The sequence below is a fragment of the Saimiri boliviensis genome, chromosome 15 (genome assembly GCF_048565385.1).
Source record: "Saimiri boliviensis isolate mSaiBol1 chromosome 15, mSaiBol1.pri, whole genome shotgun sequence".
NCBI classification, from domain to species: domain Eukaryota; kingdom Metazoa; phylum Chordata; class Mammalia; order Primates; family Cebidae; genus Saimiri; species Saimiri boliviensis.
The window spans coordinates 78,647,795-78,668,949 of NC_133463.1; the positions used below are offsets into that span (position 1 = coordinate 78,647,795).

At 39.1% G+C, this 21,155-nt stretch overlaps 1 protein-coding gene across 6 annotated transcripts in view; it reads right to left on the reverse strand.

The window, feature by feature from the left end:
* Window positions 1–21,155, reverse strand: part of ASAP1 (ArfGAP with SH3 domain, ankyrin repeat and PH domain 1) — a 417,488-nt gene that overhangs the window by 128,696 nt on the left and 267,637 nt on the right. For all 6 annotated transcript variants that reach the window (XM_074387136.1, XM_074387137.1, XM_074387138.1 and 3 more), the window contains 4 exons: window positions 15,684–15,758; window positions 14,871–14,920; window positions 7,393–7,522; window positions 5,837–5,922 (listed from right to left, as the gene is read on the reverse strand). In XM_074387136.1, the coding sequence (XP_074243237.1) occupies window positions 5,837–5,922; window positions 7,393–7,522; window positions 14,871–14,920; window positions 15,684–15,758 (341 nt within the window). The remainder of the gene's footprint in view (window positions 1–5,836; window positions 5,923–7,392; window positions 7,523–14,870; window positions 14,921–15,683; window positions 15,759–21,155) is intronic.

Sequence of the window (21,155 nt, forward strand, 5' to 3'; positions counted from 1 at the left end):
TTACTTTCCTTCAGCTTCAATTATTCAGACTATTACATACCCAGAGACTAAGAAAAATCAATATAATGATTGCTTTAATCTGTAGCATGATTCCATTTTTGTAAACAAAAAAAGCCAGATATGTGAATCTAGTTAATCACCTAAGTGAGAAGATTATAGGTTTTTGTTATTTTTCCTTAACTTGAGTTTCTAATTTTGTTTCTGAAGAATATAATGTATTACTCTTTAAAACAAAATTAAAGAATCAACATTTTGTCTGGGATGAACAATTAGGAGGTGAATCCCTTGCACAAAGTCATTATAGGGCCAAGTTCCAGTTTTGATAAGAAATAGAGCAGGAAAGGAGGACGAGTCGCAGGAGAAGAACAAAACCGCCACGGCGGTCATTAGCAATGTATCAGTGACACAAAGCTAAGAGTGACATGCTGTCATCTGCACTGTCCCTCTGTGCTTCATTTTCTCCTCCTTGAGGGTCATAGTTCCAGCTGTGGACAAGGTAGACAGATAGCCATCACAGGTGGGCACCTGCACAACATTTCACAGAGGGCAATGGCTTCTCTGTTCTTTTCTCTCTTCTGTTTTAGCTGGTCGTAGTTCAGTGGATGTGCAAGGGCTACTGTACACGTGGCTCATGCCTGTAATCCTAGCACTTTGGGAGGCCGAGGCAGGAGGATTGCTTGAGCCAGGAGTTTGAGACCAGCTTGGACAACATGGTTGAAGCCCTGTCTCTACAAAAAATACAAAAATTAGCCGGGTGTTATGGTACATGCCTGTAGTCCCAGTTACTGGGGAGGCTGGGGTGGGAGGACTGCTTGCGCCCAGGAGGCTGAGGCTGCAGTGAACTGTGATCGTACCACTGCACTCCAGCATTGGGTGACAGAGTGAGATTCTATCTCAAAAATAAATAAATAAATAAATAAATAAATAAAAAAGCAAGGGCTTAGGAGTCAAAACTATATTGTATTTTGTATTTTGGCTCTAAACCTTACTATATGTGGTAACCCTGGGAAGGTTATTTACCCTGTCTGAATAACAGCATGCTCATCCCCAAATGTAAACATTTTCTAGTTTCAAGGAGCATCAGATGAGCTACTACACATAAAAGTGTTGTTAACTGGAAAGTGAAGCATGTGAGTTCTGATTACCTATCACTACATATAACACATAAATCTTCCAAATAGAAGGGAAAATTACCTCTGGGACATTTCATTTATCTTTTAGCCATTTTTTCTATAAATTACTGTAAAATAATGAGATCTTCAGAAGATAAGTAAGAGTAATGGCAGCTAACATGTTACTGAGTATTTATTTAGTCTTTACCAGTTACCTCCCTATTATACACAATTAATGGAATCCCTTTTTAGTCTCATTACAGAATCAACTAGGCAACTAGGTGCAGAACTTCCAGCCCCACCTCTTCTCCCACCTCTGGGAAGACCAGAGAGGCTGGAGATTGGACCCATCACCAACAGCCAATGACGTAATCAATCATGCCTATGTAATAAGACCTCTTTAAAATCCTCTAAATTAAGGTTTTTAGAGAGCTGCTGGGTTAGTGAACACATGCAATCTTTCGTGTCTGGCTTCTTTCACTTAGCATTGTTTTAAATGCTCACCCACATTGTAACATGTATCAGTATTTCATTCACATTCAGCATTGTGGTTGAACTATGCTCCATTTTGATATACCACATTTTGTTTAATCTTTTATCAGCTGATGAATATTTGGGTGTTTCCGTGTTTTGGCTGTTGTAAATAATGCTATAAACATTCATGTACCAGTGTTTGTTTAAATACCTGCTTTCTGTTCTTTTTGGTATACAACTAGGAGTGGAACTGCTGGATGATATGCTAATTTTATCTTTAACTTTCTGAGAAGTTCTCAAACTGTTTTCCAAAGAAGTTGCATCATTTACATTCCTACTGGCAATGCATAGTTTGCAATCTTTCCACATCCCCACCAAGATTTTTTTTTTTTTTTAATTACAACAATCCCTATGGATACGAAGTGCTATTTCACTGAGGTTTTGATTTGTACTTATGTACAATGACTAATGATGTTGAGCACCTTTTCATGTGTTTGTGTGTGTGTGTGTGTGTGTGTGTATAATTTTTTTAATATAAAGAGTCTTGTACTGTTGCCGTGTGTGTGTGTGTGTGTGTGTGTGTGTGTGTGTGTAATTTTTTTAATATAAAGAGTCTTGTACTATTGCCCAGGCTAGAGTGCAGTGGTGTCGCTATAGCTCACTACAGCCTTGATCTCCTGGGCTCAGGCAATCCTCTCACCTTGGCCTCCCAGGTAGTTGGGTAATTAAAAAATTTTTTTTGTAGAGACAGAGTCTCCCTGTGTTGCCCAGGCTGGTCTTGAACTCCTGGGCTCAAGTGATCCTCCTACCTCGGTTTCCTAAATTGTTAGGTTTATAGGTGTGAGCCAGCACATCTGGACTATTGCTGAGTTCTTTATATATTATGGATATCAGACTCTTATCAGAAAAATGTTCTGTAAATATTTTCTCCTATTCTGTGGGTTATCTTTTACTTTCTTGATAATATACTTCCATGAACAAAAGTTTTTAATTTTGAAGCCCAATTTGTATTTTCTTTGGGTTCCTGTAATTATGTTGTCTGCTTTGACATGTTTACTAAGCATATAAATCAATGAACATGACTTTGAGCAAAATACTGATCCTTTTGAGCTACAATTTCTTGAGTGTTGGGAATATTACATGAGAAAACAAATGCAAAGAACTTAGAGGTAGAGTCTGTATAAGTTGGCCTAGAAAATAAGCTCTCAGTAAATGTTAGCTATTACTATTAATACCTGTAAAATGAAAGATAATAAAACAATGTAAATGCTCTTGACTCCGCAGGTCATAATGACACTTGTGGGTTGGTAAAAGAGGCAGGTGGACAGGAGGATATGTCTCTTTTGAAAGCAGCATTTAACTGAGAATGTTTATGTCTGAAAATGAGCAGTAATTAGTGTGAATGAGCTGAAATAGGTTAGAACCAGTTAAAAGCCCTTCTTTTCTGCTTCCTTTGTTTATTTTTCCATTGTAGTAGCTTCATCCACACTGAAGTGCCATGACTATTATTATCAGGGCAAATTCACTGTTGAGTACCAGCTGACTTTGTGCTGAAAATCACTTTGGGAACTGAAATAAGTACTGAGAAGAAATCTTAAAAACAAAACAAAACAAAAAAAAAACTCACCTAAGTAGAGAATGCCTAACAGGTCCACAGAGTTTTAAGGAACTGACTGAAGTAGAAAAGAATAAAGAAAACTACCCCGGCTTCTTGCTGTGACAGAGTTCTTGGGGTTCAACCATGGAGCCACTTTTAGTTGAATCCCCTTATAACATGGTTTTACTACTTGATGACTTAGAACACCTCTCTCCCTACAAGGTTTTTACTGTGTATGGTTTTCTTCTGATGATCTCTCTGTGACCTAGGGGACATTCTTCTACAAGATTGCAATCTGGCAACCAAATTCTAGCCATCCTCCAAGTTCAATGACAAGTCCCACCACCTCCCTCAAGGTGCTAGCACCTTCTCCTCAGTCCTCCTGGTATCAGGAGTCTCTCTTCCTTTTTTTTTGAGACAGAGTTTTGCTCTTGTTGCCCAGGCTAGAGTGCAATGGTACTACCTCGGATCACTGCAATATCCATCTCCCAGATTCAAGTGATTCTCCTGCCTCAGCCTCCCAAGCAGCTGGAATTATAGGCGTGCGCCACCACATCCGGCTAATTTTGTATTTTTAGTAGAGACAGGATTTTGCCATGCTGGTCAGGCTGGTCTCGAATTCCTGACCTCTAGTGATCCACCTGCCTCTGCCTCCCAAAGTGCTGGAATTACAGTTGTGCGCCAACACACCCAGCTGTCCCTCTTCCTCTTGTGCTCCATGGTACTAGCCCCATTATGATTAATAATGGATCTGACTTACTTCTTATACCTAACAATTAGCTCCTGAGGGGAGAAGTCTTGATTTATCTCTATCCCAGAACTGGGCACAGTCTCTGATCTTTGGTAAAAGACTAAAAAATATTTGTGGAAAGAGAAAAAGCAAAGAATAAAGGGAGGATGCATTAGCTACACAAGTTTGAATCACCTTTAGCAGTGAAGGCTAATACACGTATAGTTTATAAAGCATCTTCTTTTGAAAAACTTTTGTGTAGGTCAAGCTCTTTTTTATAAACTTAGAGAATTTAAGATGAAAATAGATTTCTAAAGTCAGGTAAAATCAGTTTTGTTGCCAAAGTATTGTAGAATTTAGGAGTCTGAGAGATTCCTTTATTTCTTTAAAACTTTCAAAGGAATTCAATGTTTCCAGGAAAACTAAATTTGATGAGAGATGAGAAATTCCACCCAATACTAAAATAAGGGACCAACAAAACACATGCCAAAGTTTCGTAACTGTCGAACCACACTGAAGCCAAAAGTAAGTTAGTTAGTCAGGTCTTGAGCAAACAAACTTAATCTTAAGAAGGTGAAATCTGTTTCTACTTCAATATATTATTTTTATTTTTGAAAGATGTTTTTGTAAGGTACAATTTACTTTGAAAAGGGAAAAAAAGTTAACGCCATCAAATTTGTGTAAACAACCATCTGATCACCAAAAAGGTTTTCCTGAAGAGAAATATTCTAGACAATAAAATATATAAATACATAATTTAAAATGTCATTTAGAATCATCACACCTGTCAACACATACAAGGTTGCAGGCACTAGGCTAAGCACTCCATATGCATTCTCATTTTTACTTTTTACAGCCTTACAAAAACCTTAGTGTGCTACAGAACCATAACCCAACTTGACAGATGAGTATACGAGATTTAGAGAAGTACCTGATTAAGAATACAGTTACCTAGCTGCAAAGCCAAAATGTGGACTCATCTAATTTGAATAACTCAAGCTTTGTGCTTTTCCTATAATATTAATGCTGACCTCCTTAAATGTTTTAGTTGAATACAGGCATCTCTCTAAATATAACATTATTGAAAAGAATAAGAAAGATCAAAGAAAATTGTGAATTTAACTTTTTGGAGAGTATTTAATCTATTAACCTTTATATTATTATAATATTAACCTTTATATTATTATGCTTATGAAAGCTGTCCATATCACTTCTGGAAGGTCCTTGGGATTATTTTCTGTATAACTTCCAGCAACTAATACAGACTTCACTAATAGTAACTGGCACATTTTCAGACACCAACTCTACCAGAAAACCCATGAAAGTTAACCCAATAAGCAAAGAAGTAAGCAGACAAATGTGGTATCATAGACCCATGAACATAATAAAAAGGCAGCCCTGCAATACAGGCAACGTGGTGCCACAGTAGAACAATGAGTATCTCTCAAAATATAACACCAATTACATAGGAATCCATGTATAAATGCAAAGTATTCTTAATGCCCAAACTATTTAAATTCATTTTATTTAGATGGAACAAAACAAAACCGAAGACTCAAGGTGCACATGATGCAATAATAGGCAAAATGCCAAGTAAGAGAGACAGGGAAGGGGGTCATCAGAACTGGCATGGGATCATGCATCTGTAATAAGAGCTCCACAGGTGGTCAAAGTTAGGGAGAAATATTTATAAGTATTTGCCTTCTAGAAAGGAAGACAGTATTTTTAAGCCCTAATTTGAGCTACTGATTTGTATAAGATACTGAAGATGGAAGACACTATTTCTTATCTATTTAGCTGAAAAAAGTCATCACAACACGGTATTTACTCATGTGATGAAGAAAAGAAAGAGGATTAAGACAAATAATACAGTACAGGGGGCAGTAACTGGGCTAATAATAATGCTTGCAATATTCTACTCACTTGCACTGTGCATGGTAATACTTTATAAGATTCTGCAGCAGATCCACACCCTTTTTGGTCTTGATTTCATTAACTTTAATGAGATACTGTGGAAATAAAACAGGATTTTATGTTGGTTAATTCCAGAAAGGGCTCTTCACCCTGAATCTGTACAAGTTACCAAGCCTTGGTGTCCTTAGACAGTTTAGAGAATGCTGACTGACACAGTCATAAAGTGTACAAAACAAATTGGCTAGAGAGTTAGCATTTTGTAAATGATTAGTTTACCCGACAAGCAGAAATGAAACACAGCAAGACATTCTAGAATTATTATTTCCCCTTGGTGCAATGGATCTCAAACATATAGTTCATATGGCCAAAAACCTGAAAAATGGATTGTTTTTTGCAGAAAGTAAGTAGACTAGCATTCTCATCAAAGAATATACCATAAGATATTAAAACTTTAGGAAAAAGAGGTGAATCAGAAAGAATTTTTGCTACTCAAAAATGAAAAAATATACCATTATTAATTTGCTCAGGTAACTAAACACTACTGGTCAAGATTTTCTATTGACATTGTTTGCTGCTTGCTTACTTCTTTCATTGTGTGAGAAGGTTCATTGAGCACACAAATCCAAGTACCAAAGGGTTATGAAACAGAAAGAGAGAAAGAGAGAAAAAAAAAGAGAGAGGAGGGAAGGAAGAAAGGAAGGTGGAAGGGGAGGAAGGGAGGGAGGGGAAGGGAAGAAGAGGGGAGGGGAGGGAAGGGAAGGGAAGAGAGGGGAGGGGAAGGGAAGAAGAGGGGAGGGGAGAGGAAGGGAAGAAGAGGGGAGGGGAGGGGAAGGGAAGGGAAGAGAGGGGAGGGGAAGGGAAGAGGAGGGGAGGGGAGGGGAGGGAAGGTGTAGGGAGGCTGAGGCACAAAACTGCCTGAACCCAAGAGGCAGAGGTTGCAGTGAGCCGAGATCATGCCACTGAATTCCACTCTGGCGACAGAGCGAGATTCTGTCTTAACAGACAAACAAACAAACAAAATCTCTTACTCAACAGCAGTGTCCGAACAGGTGGGTTTATACGTCAAGAAGTGTTCATGTTCAACTGGAATTCAGTTTGAGAGCCACTGCTCTAAGTTTCTAAGTTTAAGGCAGCATGCTTTTTGTTGCATTTTTTTGTGAAATCGACTTTCTTAATGACACCTTCATTTGAGTTTTCATTCAAACTTGACATATGGTTAAAAAAAAACATGCTCTAAATATATACCAATAAAACTTAATATTCACCAGTGTTACTTCTCACCACGTTTTCCTTCCACGACCACTCACAAGCAACATTAAGGTTCTCACCAAAGAATCCTGTTTTGGCTTAAAGAGCCCCATAGGGCCAAGGCTCAAAATATCAGATAACAGTGCAAAGGCAGGTTCCCAAAAAGCTTGGAGAAAAAAGGAGATTAGAATCCTTAAGAAACAGTTCCCTCTCTAATAATTAAACACAGTCTGCCTTTAAGCATAAAGACTGCTGACTAGCAGGAAAAATTACAGCGGTTATAATTCTAAGCAAATGATGGAAAAGTCCATTCTTACTTCACACATTTGGAGCTGGAAGAGGCGTCTTTCCTTCTCCATTTCTTCTGCAATCTCTGCTCCTGTTATCTCTGTGCGGATCATCCCATGTTGTTTTGCATGTTCTCTTTTCTCTTTCTCAATTTTTGTACTGTAATTAAAGCCAACGTCATTTTAAAAAAAATACACTCATGTACAACACCAACCGTAGACCCTAATATAAACTATGGAATGAGGTGACGATACGTCTATGTAGGTTCATCAACTGTATCAAATGTACCACTCTGGTGAGGGTCAGTGATATCGGGGGAGGCAGTGCATGTGTGTCAGGAGGGAGCATATGGGAACTCTCGGTGTCTTCTGCTCAAGAAAGAAGTCTACTATAAACAAATCACACTCATGTCTTCCCTTTAGCAAAAGCCACTGATTATTAATTCCTAAAGTAAAGAGGCAAGAATTCTTAAGTTGGTAGAATCAATCAGAAGTAAAAGCCTACGTTCAAAAAGAACACACAAACTGTATGGATTTTCATATGGGAAGCTTTTTACATTTTTACTTTGATCTTACATATGATAGCTTCATATAAATTCTCTTACATTTTGGTAGGCACAAAGAAATTCTGATAGTTTACCTACTCTTTGGTAAAGGAGTTTATAATAAAAAAGAATCTGAAAGTTGAAAGACATAAGGATTTCCTTGAATATGAACAGCTTACAAGACTTCAATTATTTCAAAATAATTGAAGTATATAATGGATCTTTGTGGTTGTGCACAAAATTTAGTCAAAGATAATTTCCAATGTCCTCTAAACTTGAGCTATTTCCACCTTCCAAGAACATATTTTAATCAGTCAACCACTTGTTACTGGACTGTAAAAAATGCAGAAGAAATCCCAACACATAACTTGGAATCCTGTGAAAATGTTCGTGTGTGTGTGTGTGTGTGTGTGTGTGTGTGTGTGTGTGTGCGGGGGTGGGGGGGTAGGAAAAACAAGGTGAAAAAGAAGAAAGGCCAACATTAAACCTATAGCATCCAATGCTACACTTGGCTCTGATACATTATACTCTGGTAATAATACCAATGATTATAGCCTGCTTTCCAAAAATCCATTAACCTGAAAATTGGCTTCTAATTTCAGAAACCGCCTGTAACTTCTAGTTGTGAATGCAAAGATTAACTGATTTAACCTTCAAGTCTTCTTTAAGTTATGGTGGGTAGGGGAAAGCAAACTCCAAAGAAAGCCAATATCCTTACCTATATACATACACACAGTGGAAAATCCACCCATTAACCCAATGTAAAATCTACTTATAAACCCAGTTGGGATTGACTCTAATACCCTAATGCTATTATATTTAAGAAACTCTTTAATCATGCCACCTTGGCAGTCAAAGACGCATGATAACAGGGATTTTAACAGAAAGAGAATAAATCTCAGCTCTCTCTCCACTGATGTGGGTGGGAAGAGAAGAAATATGGAAGGACATGCATAACCGAATTATAAGCCTTTCAATTTACCATGGTGACTTAAACATACATGTCTTTATTTCTTTTTCCAGTGATCCCACTAAGATGAGAGTAAAGGCATAAAGCCGGATAATCTCCCAAAGACAAGAAGAAATGAAGACAAAAAAGGATGATAGAATTCAGTAACTATTTGGAAGAGCGAGGTTGAAGAGAGAAGGAGAGCACCTCAAACTGTAGGGTTCCCTGCCTCCCTTGCTTACATAGCTTCTAAAATGCCCCCATATGTGATTCCCCAAGTGCTGAGATTACTAGGCAGGAGGCTGAAAGAACTGCAAGGCTCTAAGACAAACCTCAGACACTGACATTTGGAATACCCCTAATGAAAGAGCTGCCATCACATCCTAAAACTTGAAACCTAGAAAGAAGACTTTCTGCTTTCTTGCAGAAAGCGCATCTCTAATGATGCATATGAACTTTTAGTCTTTGAGTACCTTGCTTGCTCTAAAACATGAATGTACCAAAAGATTATACATCTCCAAAATGAAAGTGAGAGTAAGCAAAGTATTAATAACAAAAGGGAGAATTGGGAAGGAACCAGAGGCAATAAGGAAGCAGATAAACATTTTATAAGATGTCATTAAATCTTCGGCTAAAATATTCCATCTATGAAACAAGAAAAAGAAACTATAAAGCTGTTTGAGGAAAAGAGTTTTTAGAAATTTAAAATGACAGCCAAAATAAAAAAGCTAACTGATACTGTGGGGAAAAAAAAACACTGAAAAAAATAACCTAAAATACCATATAAATAGAACGGAAAAGAGAAGAAAATTTTAAGTCTAGGAAGTCAAATATTATATGATGAAAATTCCAGAAAGAGGAAAAAAAGAAAAAACAGGAGGAATTACAAGAAGTTTCCAGGAATGATGAACAAAAATTTGTAAACAAAAATCACAAACAGAATACACATACCGTGGCACATGAAGACTCTTCATAAAACCTTTTATAGAGACAAGACTTTACATTTTCTAATCGAAAATAAATGAAACAAACAACAACCACATATCACATACAAATAAATGGGAATCAGAAAGGTGTCAGATTTTTTTTTTATTAGCAACACTGGAAAGTAGAAAACAATGGAACAATGCCTTCAATTGCCTTCAACATTTGCTTCAGCTAAGCAAACAATACCTGCCTTCAACAATGCATTCAACAATTTGAGATAAAATGTTTATTATTGTTTTTGAGACAAAGTCTTGATCTTTCACCCAGGCTGAGTGCAGTGGTCTGATCTCAGCTCACTGCAACCTCTGCCTCCTGGGTTCAAGCAATTCTCCTGCCTCAGCCTCCTGAGTAGCTGGGACTACAGGTGCCTGCTAACATGCCTGGCTCATTTTTGTATTTTTTAGTAGAGACAGGGCTTCACCACGTTGGCCAGGCTGTTCTCAAACTTTCAACCTCAAGTGATTTGCCTGCCTTGGTTTCCCAAAGTGCTGAGATCACAGGCATGAGCTACTATGCCTGAAAGTTATTACAAAACCAGTATTTTATATTTGGCCAAACTCTCACTTTTTGTGGTGGCAGAATGAAGATAATTTTGGAAATACAAAACCTGAAATCTTTGCCTCCTTTAGAGCTGTTCTCTGAAAACTACTGAAGTAATGGGCCAGCAAAATATGGAACTATACTAGTCAAGAGAAAGGAAGTAGATTTAAAACTAAAGAGAGTCAAAGGCCATCCCAGGATGGCAACTGTACTGCTGATCTAAAAGGAATGTCTCCAAGAAAAAATTTAATACTGAGAGATACATAATTATAATAAAATACATAATGTACTTTGTAAACAGAAATATTGACAGGTGTCTGACATCTGCTGGAGCAGATGATAAAAATTCACAGAAGGCTGGGCATAGTGGCTCACGCCTGTAATCCCAACACTTTGGGAGGCCACGGCGGGTAGATCATAAGGTCAGGAGATTGAGACCATCCTGGCCATGGTGAAACACCATCTCTACGAAAATACAAAAAATTAGCCTGGTGTGGTGGTGCGTGCCTGTAGTCCCAGCTACTCAGAAGCCTGAGGCAGGGGAATTGCTGGAATCCGGGAGATGGAGGTGGCAGTGAGCCGAGATTGTGCCGCCGTAATCCAGCCTGGCAAAAGAGCGAGACTCCGTCTCCAAAAAAAAAAAAAAAAAATTCACAGAAGATTCATATAGAACTAAGCAAATGAAAAAAATGAGGCAAATATGTCATTAAGAAAAAGCAAACAACTCTACTAGATGTAAGAATGGAAATTCAATCCTATTCTACCATTCAGATTAGCAATGAATGCTTACACCTATAAAAATGTGAACACTGAAACTAGTTTAATCGAAAATTGTTCCATTAACCATAATGAATTAATGAGGGTACAAAAGTGATGGGGTATCTGTGCAAAGGAATGTAATCCTCATCTACCAGAGTGATAAATCACAGCCAAAGCTAGAAAGAGCAAGAGAATACTGAGGAACATGTAGGTAAGTCAAGAGGCAGATAAAAGAGTTGAAAAAAGGGGAGAAGGCTGGGCACGGTGGCTCATGCCTGTAATTCCAGCACTTTGGGAGGCTGAGGCGGGTGGATCACGAGGTCAAGAAATTGAGACCATCCTGGCCAACATGGTGAAACCCTGTCTCTACCAAAAATACAAAAACTTAGCTGGACGTGGTGGCACATGTCTGTAATCCCAGCTGCTTGAGAGGCCAAGACTGAAGAATTGCTTGAACCTAGGAGGCGGAGGTTGCAGTGAGCCGAGAATGTGTCATTGCACTTCAGCCTGGGCAACAAGAGCGAAACTCCATCTCAAAAAAAAAAAGAAAAAGAAAAAGAAAAAGGGGAGGGACTAGCAGGATCAGTAGGGGCAGGCAGAGGACCGCTGGATTTCCATTAGAAGCACATTTGTTGCCTACTTAAGATTTTCCTTGTCATCATTTGTAAAGAACCTTGTAACATTAGGTGCAGCATTAACTCACCAAGTTTAGACTGTGGAGGACAATACAGAAAAATGAGAAGTGCTACAAAGGGTACCTGGTCCATCCTAAAATGCTCTAATCTATGATAGACTTTATGTTGAAGCCACTGTTATTTGGGGTTTCCATTATATGCTGTATAAGAGTAAGTCTTAACTAGCAAAAGTAGTGTCTGGTGTTTTATTTTATGTACATTTATCCTTTTGACCAAATGAAATTTGAATCTTAAAAAACTTAGAAATGATTTATTGTGTGACTTCCCTATGCTAAACACTGTGACAGCTGCTTCAATACATTACCTTATTTTGTCCTCACAAAAACTCCGAGAAGTAGGTAATTTTTATATATTTTACAAGTAACAATCATAAAAATTAAGTATTTTGGCTCAAGGTCACAAAACTGGTAATGGTTCCTAAGTCTATGATCTAAATTATTACAAACTTCACTGCCTCCAGAGTTCTAAATGGAAGACCACAGAAAACATCCAGCCTTCTCCATTATCAAAACTAATAAATGAACTTCCGTGTAGCAGTCATTTTTCTTTCTGTAACTTGTAACTGCATGAGTCCTAGTACATCAAAGAGACAAATGCTTGTTTTCTTCCTTTCCTAAACCACTACAGCAACAAAGAAGTCTATCTTAGGGAAATTATTGACAGAGATAAGCAAACAAACAAAACCTGCCTTCATAAGTTCTTAAATTCATGACCCACTCAACTTGCTAGTCCTGTTACACATTTCCAGGTCTGAATAATTTTTTTATTTCTTCAATGAAATAGTACACAAACTATGAGTCATTAAGCACTGGTAGAATAACACCATATATAAGAATAATGTGGTTGCAATCCTTACCAAATTTAGATTGCAGAGGACAATACAGAAAAATGAACAGCTAGGTTGGGCACGGAGGCTCACGCCTGTAATCCCAGCACTTTGGGAGGCCAAGGTGGGTGAATCATCTGAGGCTAGGAGTTCGATATCAGCCTGGCCAACATGGTGGAACCCCATCTCTACTAAAAATACAAAAAATTTGCTGGGTGTTAGTGGCAGGCACCTGTAATACCAGCTACTTGGGAGGCTGAGGCAGGAGAATCACTTGAACCCAGGAGGCAGAGGCTACAGTGAGCCAAGATGGCGTCAATGCACTCCAGCCTGGGCAACAAGAGTGAAACTCAGTCTCAAAAAATAAAAATAAAAAGAAAGAAAGAAAAAAGAGTAAAAGAAAAAGGTACAGGCAGACATGTTCTTATGCTGAGTGATCAGTACAAGGAAGAGCACCTGTATCATATTAGAATGCTTTACATTTTAAGTCACTTATAATACTAACCACCAGGTACTTCTAGGTCTTCAGCCAACAGAGATTTAAAAAATATACAGTTGTACCACCTAATGTTGGTAGTACTTTAGTTGACAAAGCACATATAATCATGTTTTGTTGTTCCTATGTCCCACAAAGAAGACATATTCTACAAGTCTAGAGCAAGGATTTTTCCCCCTTTGTCCTCCCATTTTCTTTTCTTTTCTTTTCTTTTTTTTTTTAGAGACGAGGTCTCGCTATGTTGCCCAGGCTGGAGTGCAGTGGCTATTCACAGGCACGATCCCACCACTGATCAGCACGGGAGTTTTGGCCTGCTCTGTTTCCAACCTGGCACAGTTCACCTCTCCTTGGGCAACCTGGTGGTCCCCTGCTCCCAGGAGGTCACCATATTGATGCCAAACTTAGCGTGGACACCCAATTGGCATAGCACACTACAGCCCAGAACTCCTGGGCTCAAGCGATCGTCCCACCTCAGCCTCCTGAGTTGCTGGGACTACAGTCACATGCTACTGCACCCGGCTGTCCTCCCATTTTCTAAGTACTTAATTCTATTCCATTCCAAGTTCATGCACGGCTGCCTCTGGGCAGGGCAGTACTTAGCTTAAAAGTGTGAATATTCATGACCCACTTTCATACATAAAGATCATAGCCCACAGCATTCATTTATCAATTGACCCTTTTAAGAACCTTTTTGTACTCTACTGCATTTATAACTGTCAATGCACAGAAATATTCCTAAGACAGCAAGTCTCTAACAATGCCCTTATTACATAACCAATTACAAGAATAGTTTGGAAAAAACATATTTAATCCTGAATTTGTTTTTCTTTTGCTTGTTTTTATCCTGCTGCTATTGCTGCCTACAGAAATGTTTTATTCTCTTACGTTTACAGTTTTCCAAGTTTATGGCCAAGACTTTTATTAAAAGCTTTAAAAATACGTATCTCCTCCCACCCCACCTTCCGGCTTGGTGTTATAAAATTCTCAGAGTAATAATAATAAAGGAACATGGTATGATGCACACAGTATAGAGATGGGCCAAGCACCTTGCAAAGTGCTTATTGCCCTAATCCCTTACAAGAACTCCACGAGGTTGGTGATCTGACCTCAGTGCCCATGCTATGCTGAGGCTCTGTGCTCAGACCTGGAGTGAATGGCACCTGGACAGTTAACTAGTTGTCTAGCCTTCACGAGCCCTTTAGCCTCTCTAGGCTTCATTTTCCCTGATGTATATATAGAGAGACTAAAGCTGTACAGATAGGTTCCTGTGAGGAGGTCACACATGCAAAAAAACACTTAGTGCATGTCCTGGCAGGCATGAAGATGTCACAAGTATTAGTTGTTACTTTTACTATTTTCCAATTGTTATACTATACAGAAACTTAAATGGTTCATGGTTACATGCTATCTATAATGAGAGTCACAGCCCTATAACTTGATAGATGTGTCAGCAGCCATAAATGCCAATATAACTGATAGTAAAAGTACCTCTCCCTTTAGACAAATAGCACAGGAGATGCAAACACTTTAGGTCAGTGCACCCAAACTCTTAGCCCTACTAAGGATACACTACAGGATATACGAAACAGGTTTTTGCTGAGAAGTTATCAGTTAAGGCTGTCCTTTTTCCAGTTTTTTTTTTTGTTTTTTTTTTTTTTCAAAATTCACAACAATATTTAAAAGCAAACAAACTAAACAAAAAATCACTTACAACTTTGTCTCATAATCTTTCCAGGCTTTGTCAAATGGCTTCTTGAGATCCTTAGAAAAGAGAAAATAAAATTAAAATTACATCTACTTTTGCTGAAAACGAATAAATATTTTTGAAATAGTATTTCAGCAAGAACCGCTTCCTTTACAGGACACTGGGAACTTCACTTTCAGGTACATCACACCTTTTTGTTTTGACAGGATCTCACTGTTGCCTAGACTGGAGTGCAGTGGCGCAATCCCAGCTCACTGCAGCCTTGAACTCCCAGGCTCAATCGATCTTCCCACCTCAGATTCCTGAGTACATTTTTGTAGAGACGGGGGTCTCATTATGTCGCCCAGGCTGGTCTTGAGCTCCTGGGCTCAAGCCATCTTCCCACCATGGTCTCCCAAAGTGCTCAGATTATAGGTGTGACCACTGTGCCTGGCCAACATCACACCGCGTATTACATACAAGAAGACTAAGAGAGGAAAGAAGGGTGAGCGCCCTGGTCATGCTGATGAAGCAGGAACCCGAGGTACAGAGAGGCTGGGTTCCCAGTGGTCACACTATGGAAGCCAAGACTCGGGCTTAGCTTCTCTCTGCCACCCACAGAGGACCTTCCCAATCTTCTTAAAAGTGCCTAATCTCATTCCTCTGTCAATACCATTATGTGAAGTGGCACATTTTTTCCAATGATCATTTTCCAAGAGCATTTTTAATGCTAAAAATGTTCAAAGAGTCTTTCAAATACAAGTACTACTATGATCTTAAAAGAGAAAAAAAAGTCAATCCTTTCAAGTTAAAGTGAAAATCAAATTTCTGAACACTTACTCCTTTGACTCCCTTTAGGTCTCCTTTTAACAAGGAATCCAAGGTGAAGATCACATTGTGGCTCAGACCCTGGAGCTGAAAAAGCAAAGGGAAGATGGGAGATGGTTAAAAAATAAAGTCCACATGAAAAATAAAACCAGCTACTATTGACAGCATTTTTCACACACCAGGCTCTGTTGAATTTCCATGCACTATTTCACTGAACCTGCATGTCACCTCTGTAGGTTAGGCAACATAATTATCACCACTTTGCAGCTGAAGGGACAAAGATGGAGTTACTTGTGCAGAATCATGGAATGGGGCTAAGATTTGAGTTTAGGCAGTACAGACTGGGTGCAGTGGCTCATGCCTGTAATCCCAGCACTTTGGGAGGCTGAGGCAGGTGGACCACTCGAGGTCAGGAGTTAGAGACCAGTCTGGCTCACATGGAGAGGCCCAGTCTCTGCTAAAAATAAAAAAATTAGCCAGGCGTGGTGGTGTGCACCTGCAGTGCCAGCTACTTGGGAGGCTGAGGCAGGAGAATAATGCAAACATGGGAGGCAGAGGTTGCAGTGAGCTGAGATTGTGCCACTGCACTCTAGCCTGAGTGAAAGACTATGTCAAAAAAAGAAAGGAAGCAAGGAAGGAGGGAAGGGAGGGAGGGAGGGAGACATTGAATTTAGGCAGTAGCTCCAGAGCCTGTGTTCTTAAACAGTATACTATAGTACACACATATGTGTACAAATAATTCCTCAAATCATTTTAGCACTTCCATTAACACCTCTGCCAAAATTGTAGCTCTTACTGTGAATTTTCTTTCACTGCTTCTGTTTGAGTAAGGAGGGCTTTTCCCATTTCCTTTTCACATTTTTTAATAGCATATATCATTATCTGAAATCACTGTGTTTGGGTTTTATTTTTTGATTAGATTTATCTTTTAATTTTTAGTTTTTATGGATACATAATAGTTGTATGCATTTATGAAGTACATGTGAAATCTGATACAAGCATACGATGTATAATGATCAAATCAGGGTAACTGCAGTTTCCATCACCTCAAGCATTTATGATTTCTTTGTGCTAGAACATTTCAATTCCACTCTAGTTATTTTGAAATATATAATAAAAATCATTAACTACAGTCACCCTGCTGTGCTGCCTAACACCAGATTATATTACTTCTATCTAACTGTATTTCTGTACGTAATAACCAATCCCTCTTTATTCCCTCCTCTCCACTAGCCTCTGGCAATTCGTCATTCTATTATCTATCTCTGTGAGATCAATTTTTTATTTTTTAGCTCCCACATGAGAAAGAACATGCAATATTTGTCTTTCTGTACTTGGCTTATTTCACCTAACATAATGTCCTCCAGTTGGATCTACTTTGTGGCAAGTGGTGTGATTCTGTCCTTTTTTTTTTTTTCTTAATGGCCAAATAATATTCCATTGCGTGTATATACTATGTTTTCTTTATCTACTCAACTGCTGATGGACACTTAGGTTGATTCTGTATCTTGGCTATTGTGAATAGTGCTTTGATGAACATGAAAGAACAGGTTATCTTGCTGTTTTGCTGATATACTAATTTCTTTTCTTTTGGATATATACCCAGCAGTGGGATTCCTGGATCATATGATAATTCGATTTTTAGTTTTCTGAGGAGCCTCTAGATCGTTCTCCATAGTGGTTGTAGTAACTTACATTTCCACCAACAGTGTATGAAGGTTCCTCTTTCTCCACATCTTTGCTAGCATTCATTACTGTCTTTTTTATAAAAGCCATTTTAACTGGCATGACATATCTCACTGAAGTTTCGATTTGTATTCCTCTGATGATTGGTGATGTTGAGCATTTTTAAAATAAACCTGTTGGCCATCTGTAGGTCTTCTTTTGAGAAATATCTCTTCAGATCTTGTGCCTATTTTTAACCTGAATTTTTTTCCAATGAGTTATTTGAGCTCCTGATATATTATGGTTATTAATCCCTTGCCAGATGGGTAATTTGCAAAGATTTTCTCCTTCCTATTCTGTGGGTTGTTGTTGGGATTCACTTAGTGTGGCTGGCAAAATATTACGGAAAGTTAGAAGATTATAGTCTCAAACTTTTGGAAGGCTGAAAGGTTTTAATGGAATGGGCTGAAGGCAGCCCGTTTATTACGTTAGAACTTTAAGCCACAGGGTAAAAGATTAGGATAATAAAAGCTTTCTCAGTTAAGTCTGTTTATCCCACATTCCTTTGTCCCTACTCTAATTTGTTTGCTCATGTAAGCTTTGTGCTAGATGGTCCTCTCAGGGGGAGGTCAAAGGGGAATTACCTGTTAACAGTGTTAACTTTGGGCCCTAGAACAAAGACCTTTTATCATTCATAAAATCACTTTTTTAACCATGTTAATTATACACAAGCCTGTTGACTTAGAACCTCTGGTATTAAATCTATACTGAATAAATGTGAGAAGGAGCAGTAAGTGGTGGTCAGTTAGCTGCAATTGCCCTCTGAAAGCAGCTGACAACCATCTCTAGCCCACTCAGATTCATTGTATTCTGGTGTGGGTGAGTGCATTTTATTCATCCATTGTTGAGTCAGGGTATGCAGGACAGACCTGTGCAGGCAGGGATCAATGTCTCAGGTGGTGACCCTGACATTATACCCATCACAGCTGGTGCTCAAGCAGGGACACCGATGTGACCAACACCACAGCTGGTGCCCTGTGTGAGATCAATGCCACAGCTGTACCCCGGTGTGAGGAGACAAGACTGTGATGCTTGTCACAGCTGGTGCCCGAACAGGGACACCAATGTGATTGACACCACCGGCTGTCTCTTCACTTTGCTGGTTGTTTCCTTTGTGGTGCAGAAACTTTTTAGCTTCATGTGATCTCATTTGCATTTGCTCATTTTTCTTTGGTTGTCTGGACTTTTGAGGTCTTTTTCAAGACATCTTTGCTCAGAGCAATGTCCTGGAGAGTTTCCTCCAAGTTTTCTTCTGGTAGGCTCATAGTTTGTCTTAGTCTACACTCCATTTGGATTTGATTTTTGTATATGGTGAGAGGGTCTAGTTTTATTCTTCTACATATGGATATCCAATTTTCCCAGCACCATTTATTGAAGAGGGTATTCTGCCTTTTCAGTGTATGTTCTTGGTGCCTTTGTCAAAAATAATTTGACTATGTGAATTTATCTCTGGGTTCTCTATTTGGGTCCACTGATTTATGCATCTGTTTTTATGCCAGCATTATGCTGGTTTGATTACTACAGCTTAGGAGTATAATCTGAAGTCAGGTAATGTGATGCCTCCAGCTTGCGTACTCTGTCTCCCTCACTAGTACAGAAGGTCGATGAGGACAGGGACACCTTGACTTTTCTGTTAATAGGTACATCCTTTGTGTCTAGATTCCACTGAAAAGAGAAGATGTTTAGGAAGTGCAATCTATAATAAGGAAACAGATTTTTTTTTTTTCACTGCTCTGCAGCAGTTGCCTGAGTCTCTTTGATTTTAAGATGGTACAAAGAGGAATCTACAAAGGAGATGAAGATGCTACCCAGCTGCAAAGAATGGCAGGGGGGAACTAAGGGAGGCAGAGTCAGGTATGAAAAGAGTAACCAAAACAAGGACTGAGTTTTTAACTACTTGTCTTCAAGGAACCCCTGTTAGTAGCGCAGAACCCAAGAATACAGTGACCTACAGGACCAGATTATAGCTGGAAAGATTTGTGGGTCCCCTCACACAAGAATTTTACTCACACAAAAGTATACTCAATTGTCAGTCTGTCCATCCACCTACCCACCCATCCATCAATAATCAAGTATCTACTCTGTGCCACACACTATACCGGAAGCTGGATAGGCAAAGATGAATAAGCACTATTCCTACTTGTAGACAGCTCATATTCCAGGAACAGAGGCAGTCACTACACAGCCAACTCTATTACATTATGCTATTATGTGTTAGTGGTAGAGGGAGAGAGTGGTGTGAGAAGGACCAAGCTGACTTGGGAGGGTTTTGTGCATGACTTTCTTAACCACATCTCTTAAGTGGAATATTATAACCTATTGCAAGCAGCTATTGTGAGGATGGAATTAGTTAATATGTGTAAAAAGTATGGCTGGGTACAGTGGCTCACAGTAATCCCAGCATGATCTGGGAGGCCCAGGTGAGTGAATCATGAGGTCAAGAGATTGAGACCATCCTCGCCAACATGGTGAAACCCCATCTCTATTAAAATACAAAAATTAGCTGGGCGTGGTGGCACATGTCTGTAGTCCCAGCTACTTGGAAGGCTGAGGCAGGAGAATTGCTTGAACCCAGGAGGTGGAGGTTGCAGTGAGACAAGATCGCGCCACTGCAGTCCAGCCTTACTACACTCCAGCCTGGTGACAATGTGAGATTTCGTCTCAAAAAAACAAACAAAAAAAACCCAGTAATGTGCTAGCTTACTCCCTGACACCTAGGAAGTGTGGAATATATGTTTATTTTTTAAATGCTACGGGATGCTAATTATGAATAAGGTAATGTGGGAGCAAAAAGGGGCAGGGAGTAGGCAGGCCTTCCCCTTCTTGCTCTTAACTTTTCCCTAACCCTTTACTGTTGTTTTCATCTGAGGCTTCCTGAAATTCTCAGTCATTCTACCTCTTTACTCTCCCTGAACACCAACTAATTTTATACACAAGGAAGGTTTCCCAATGCATGTCACCACAGGGTTTGGATCAGAAACAATCACTTCTTTCTTATTTCAAAGATCAAGGGATTTCTACCAAGACAATTCTGTCTGTGATTTTGCCACCAATCACACACCAATGACCTGGTTGGCAGGACAGAGAGCTCTATTCGAGCTCTAGTCTGAGAGTCTATGTTCCGTGAGGCTCTAGGACACTGGTTCTTGGAAAGTGGGGCAAAAAAATTAAAAATAAAAAAAAAAAATCTTAGCTGTTACACCTGTTTGTGACCCTCCAAATGGCCACACTATATAAATGGTATCAATTATGTCTATTACCTTTATTAAAATTTCATGGGGGGAGAGATAAGGCTCTTGGAGAAAAAGAGGATTGGATCACTATGAGAAAAAAAAAAAAGGTTGAGCAACACTAACTGGGTCTGAGACTGAAAGAAAAAGATTAATAGGACTCACCCTCTGTTCTATATAGATAGCTGAAATAATTTACTCTGAGTTCTCAATTTCCTTCTTGGAGTACAATTCCCTAGAATCCCCCTATCCTGTGGGCCTTAGAAGTCTGGATGGACAATGGGTGAATAAGGTTGGCGGGGCCTGACTTGCCTTTCACTAGTCAAGCCACTGCCTACCTTTCCCCTGTTCATGGAGATCTTTACCTTATTTTTCTTCAAAGCACTTACTATCCCTACCCATTTGTATATATGTTTGTTTCCCTATTTACTGCTGTCTGTCTCCCCAGTTTGATTGCCAGCTTGAGAGTGGGAAATGTATGCTCACTGCTATATTCCCAGAACTTAGAACATTGCCTAGCACAAAGCAG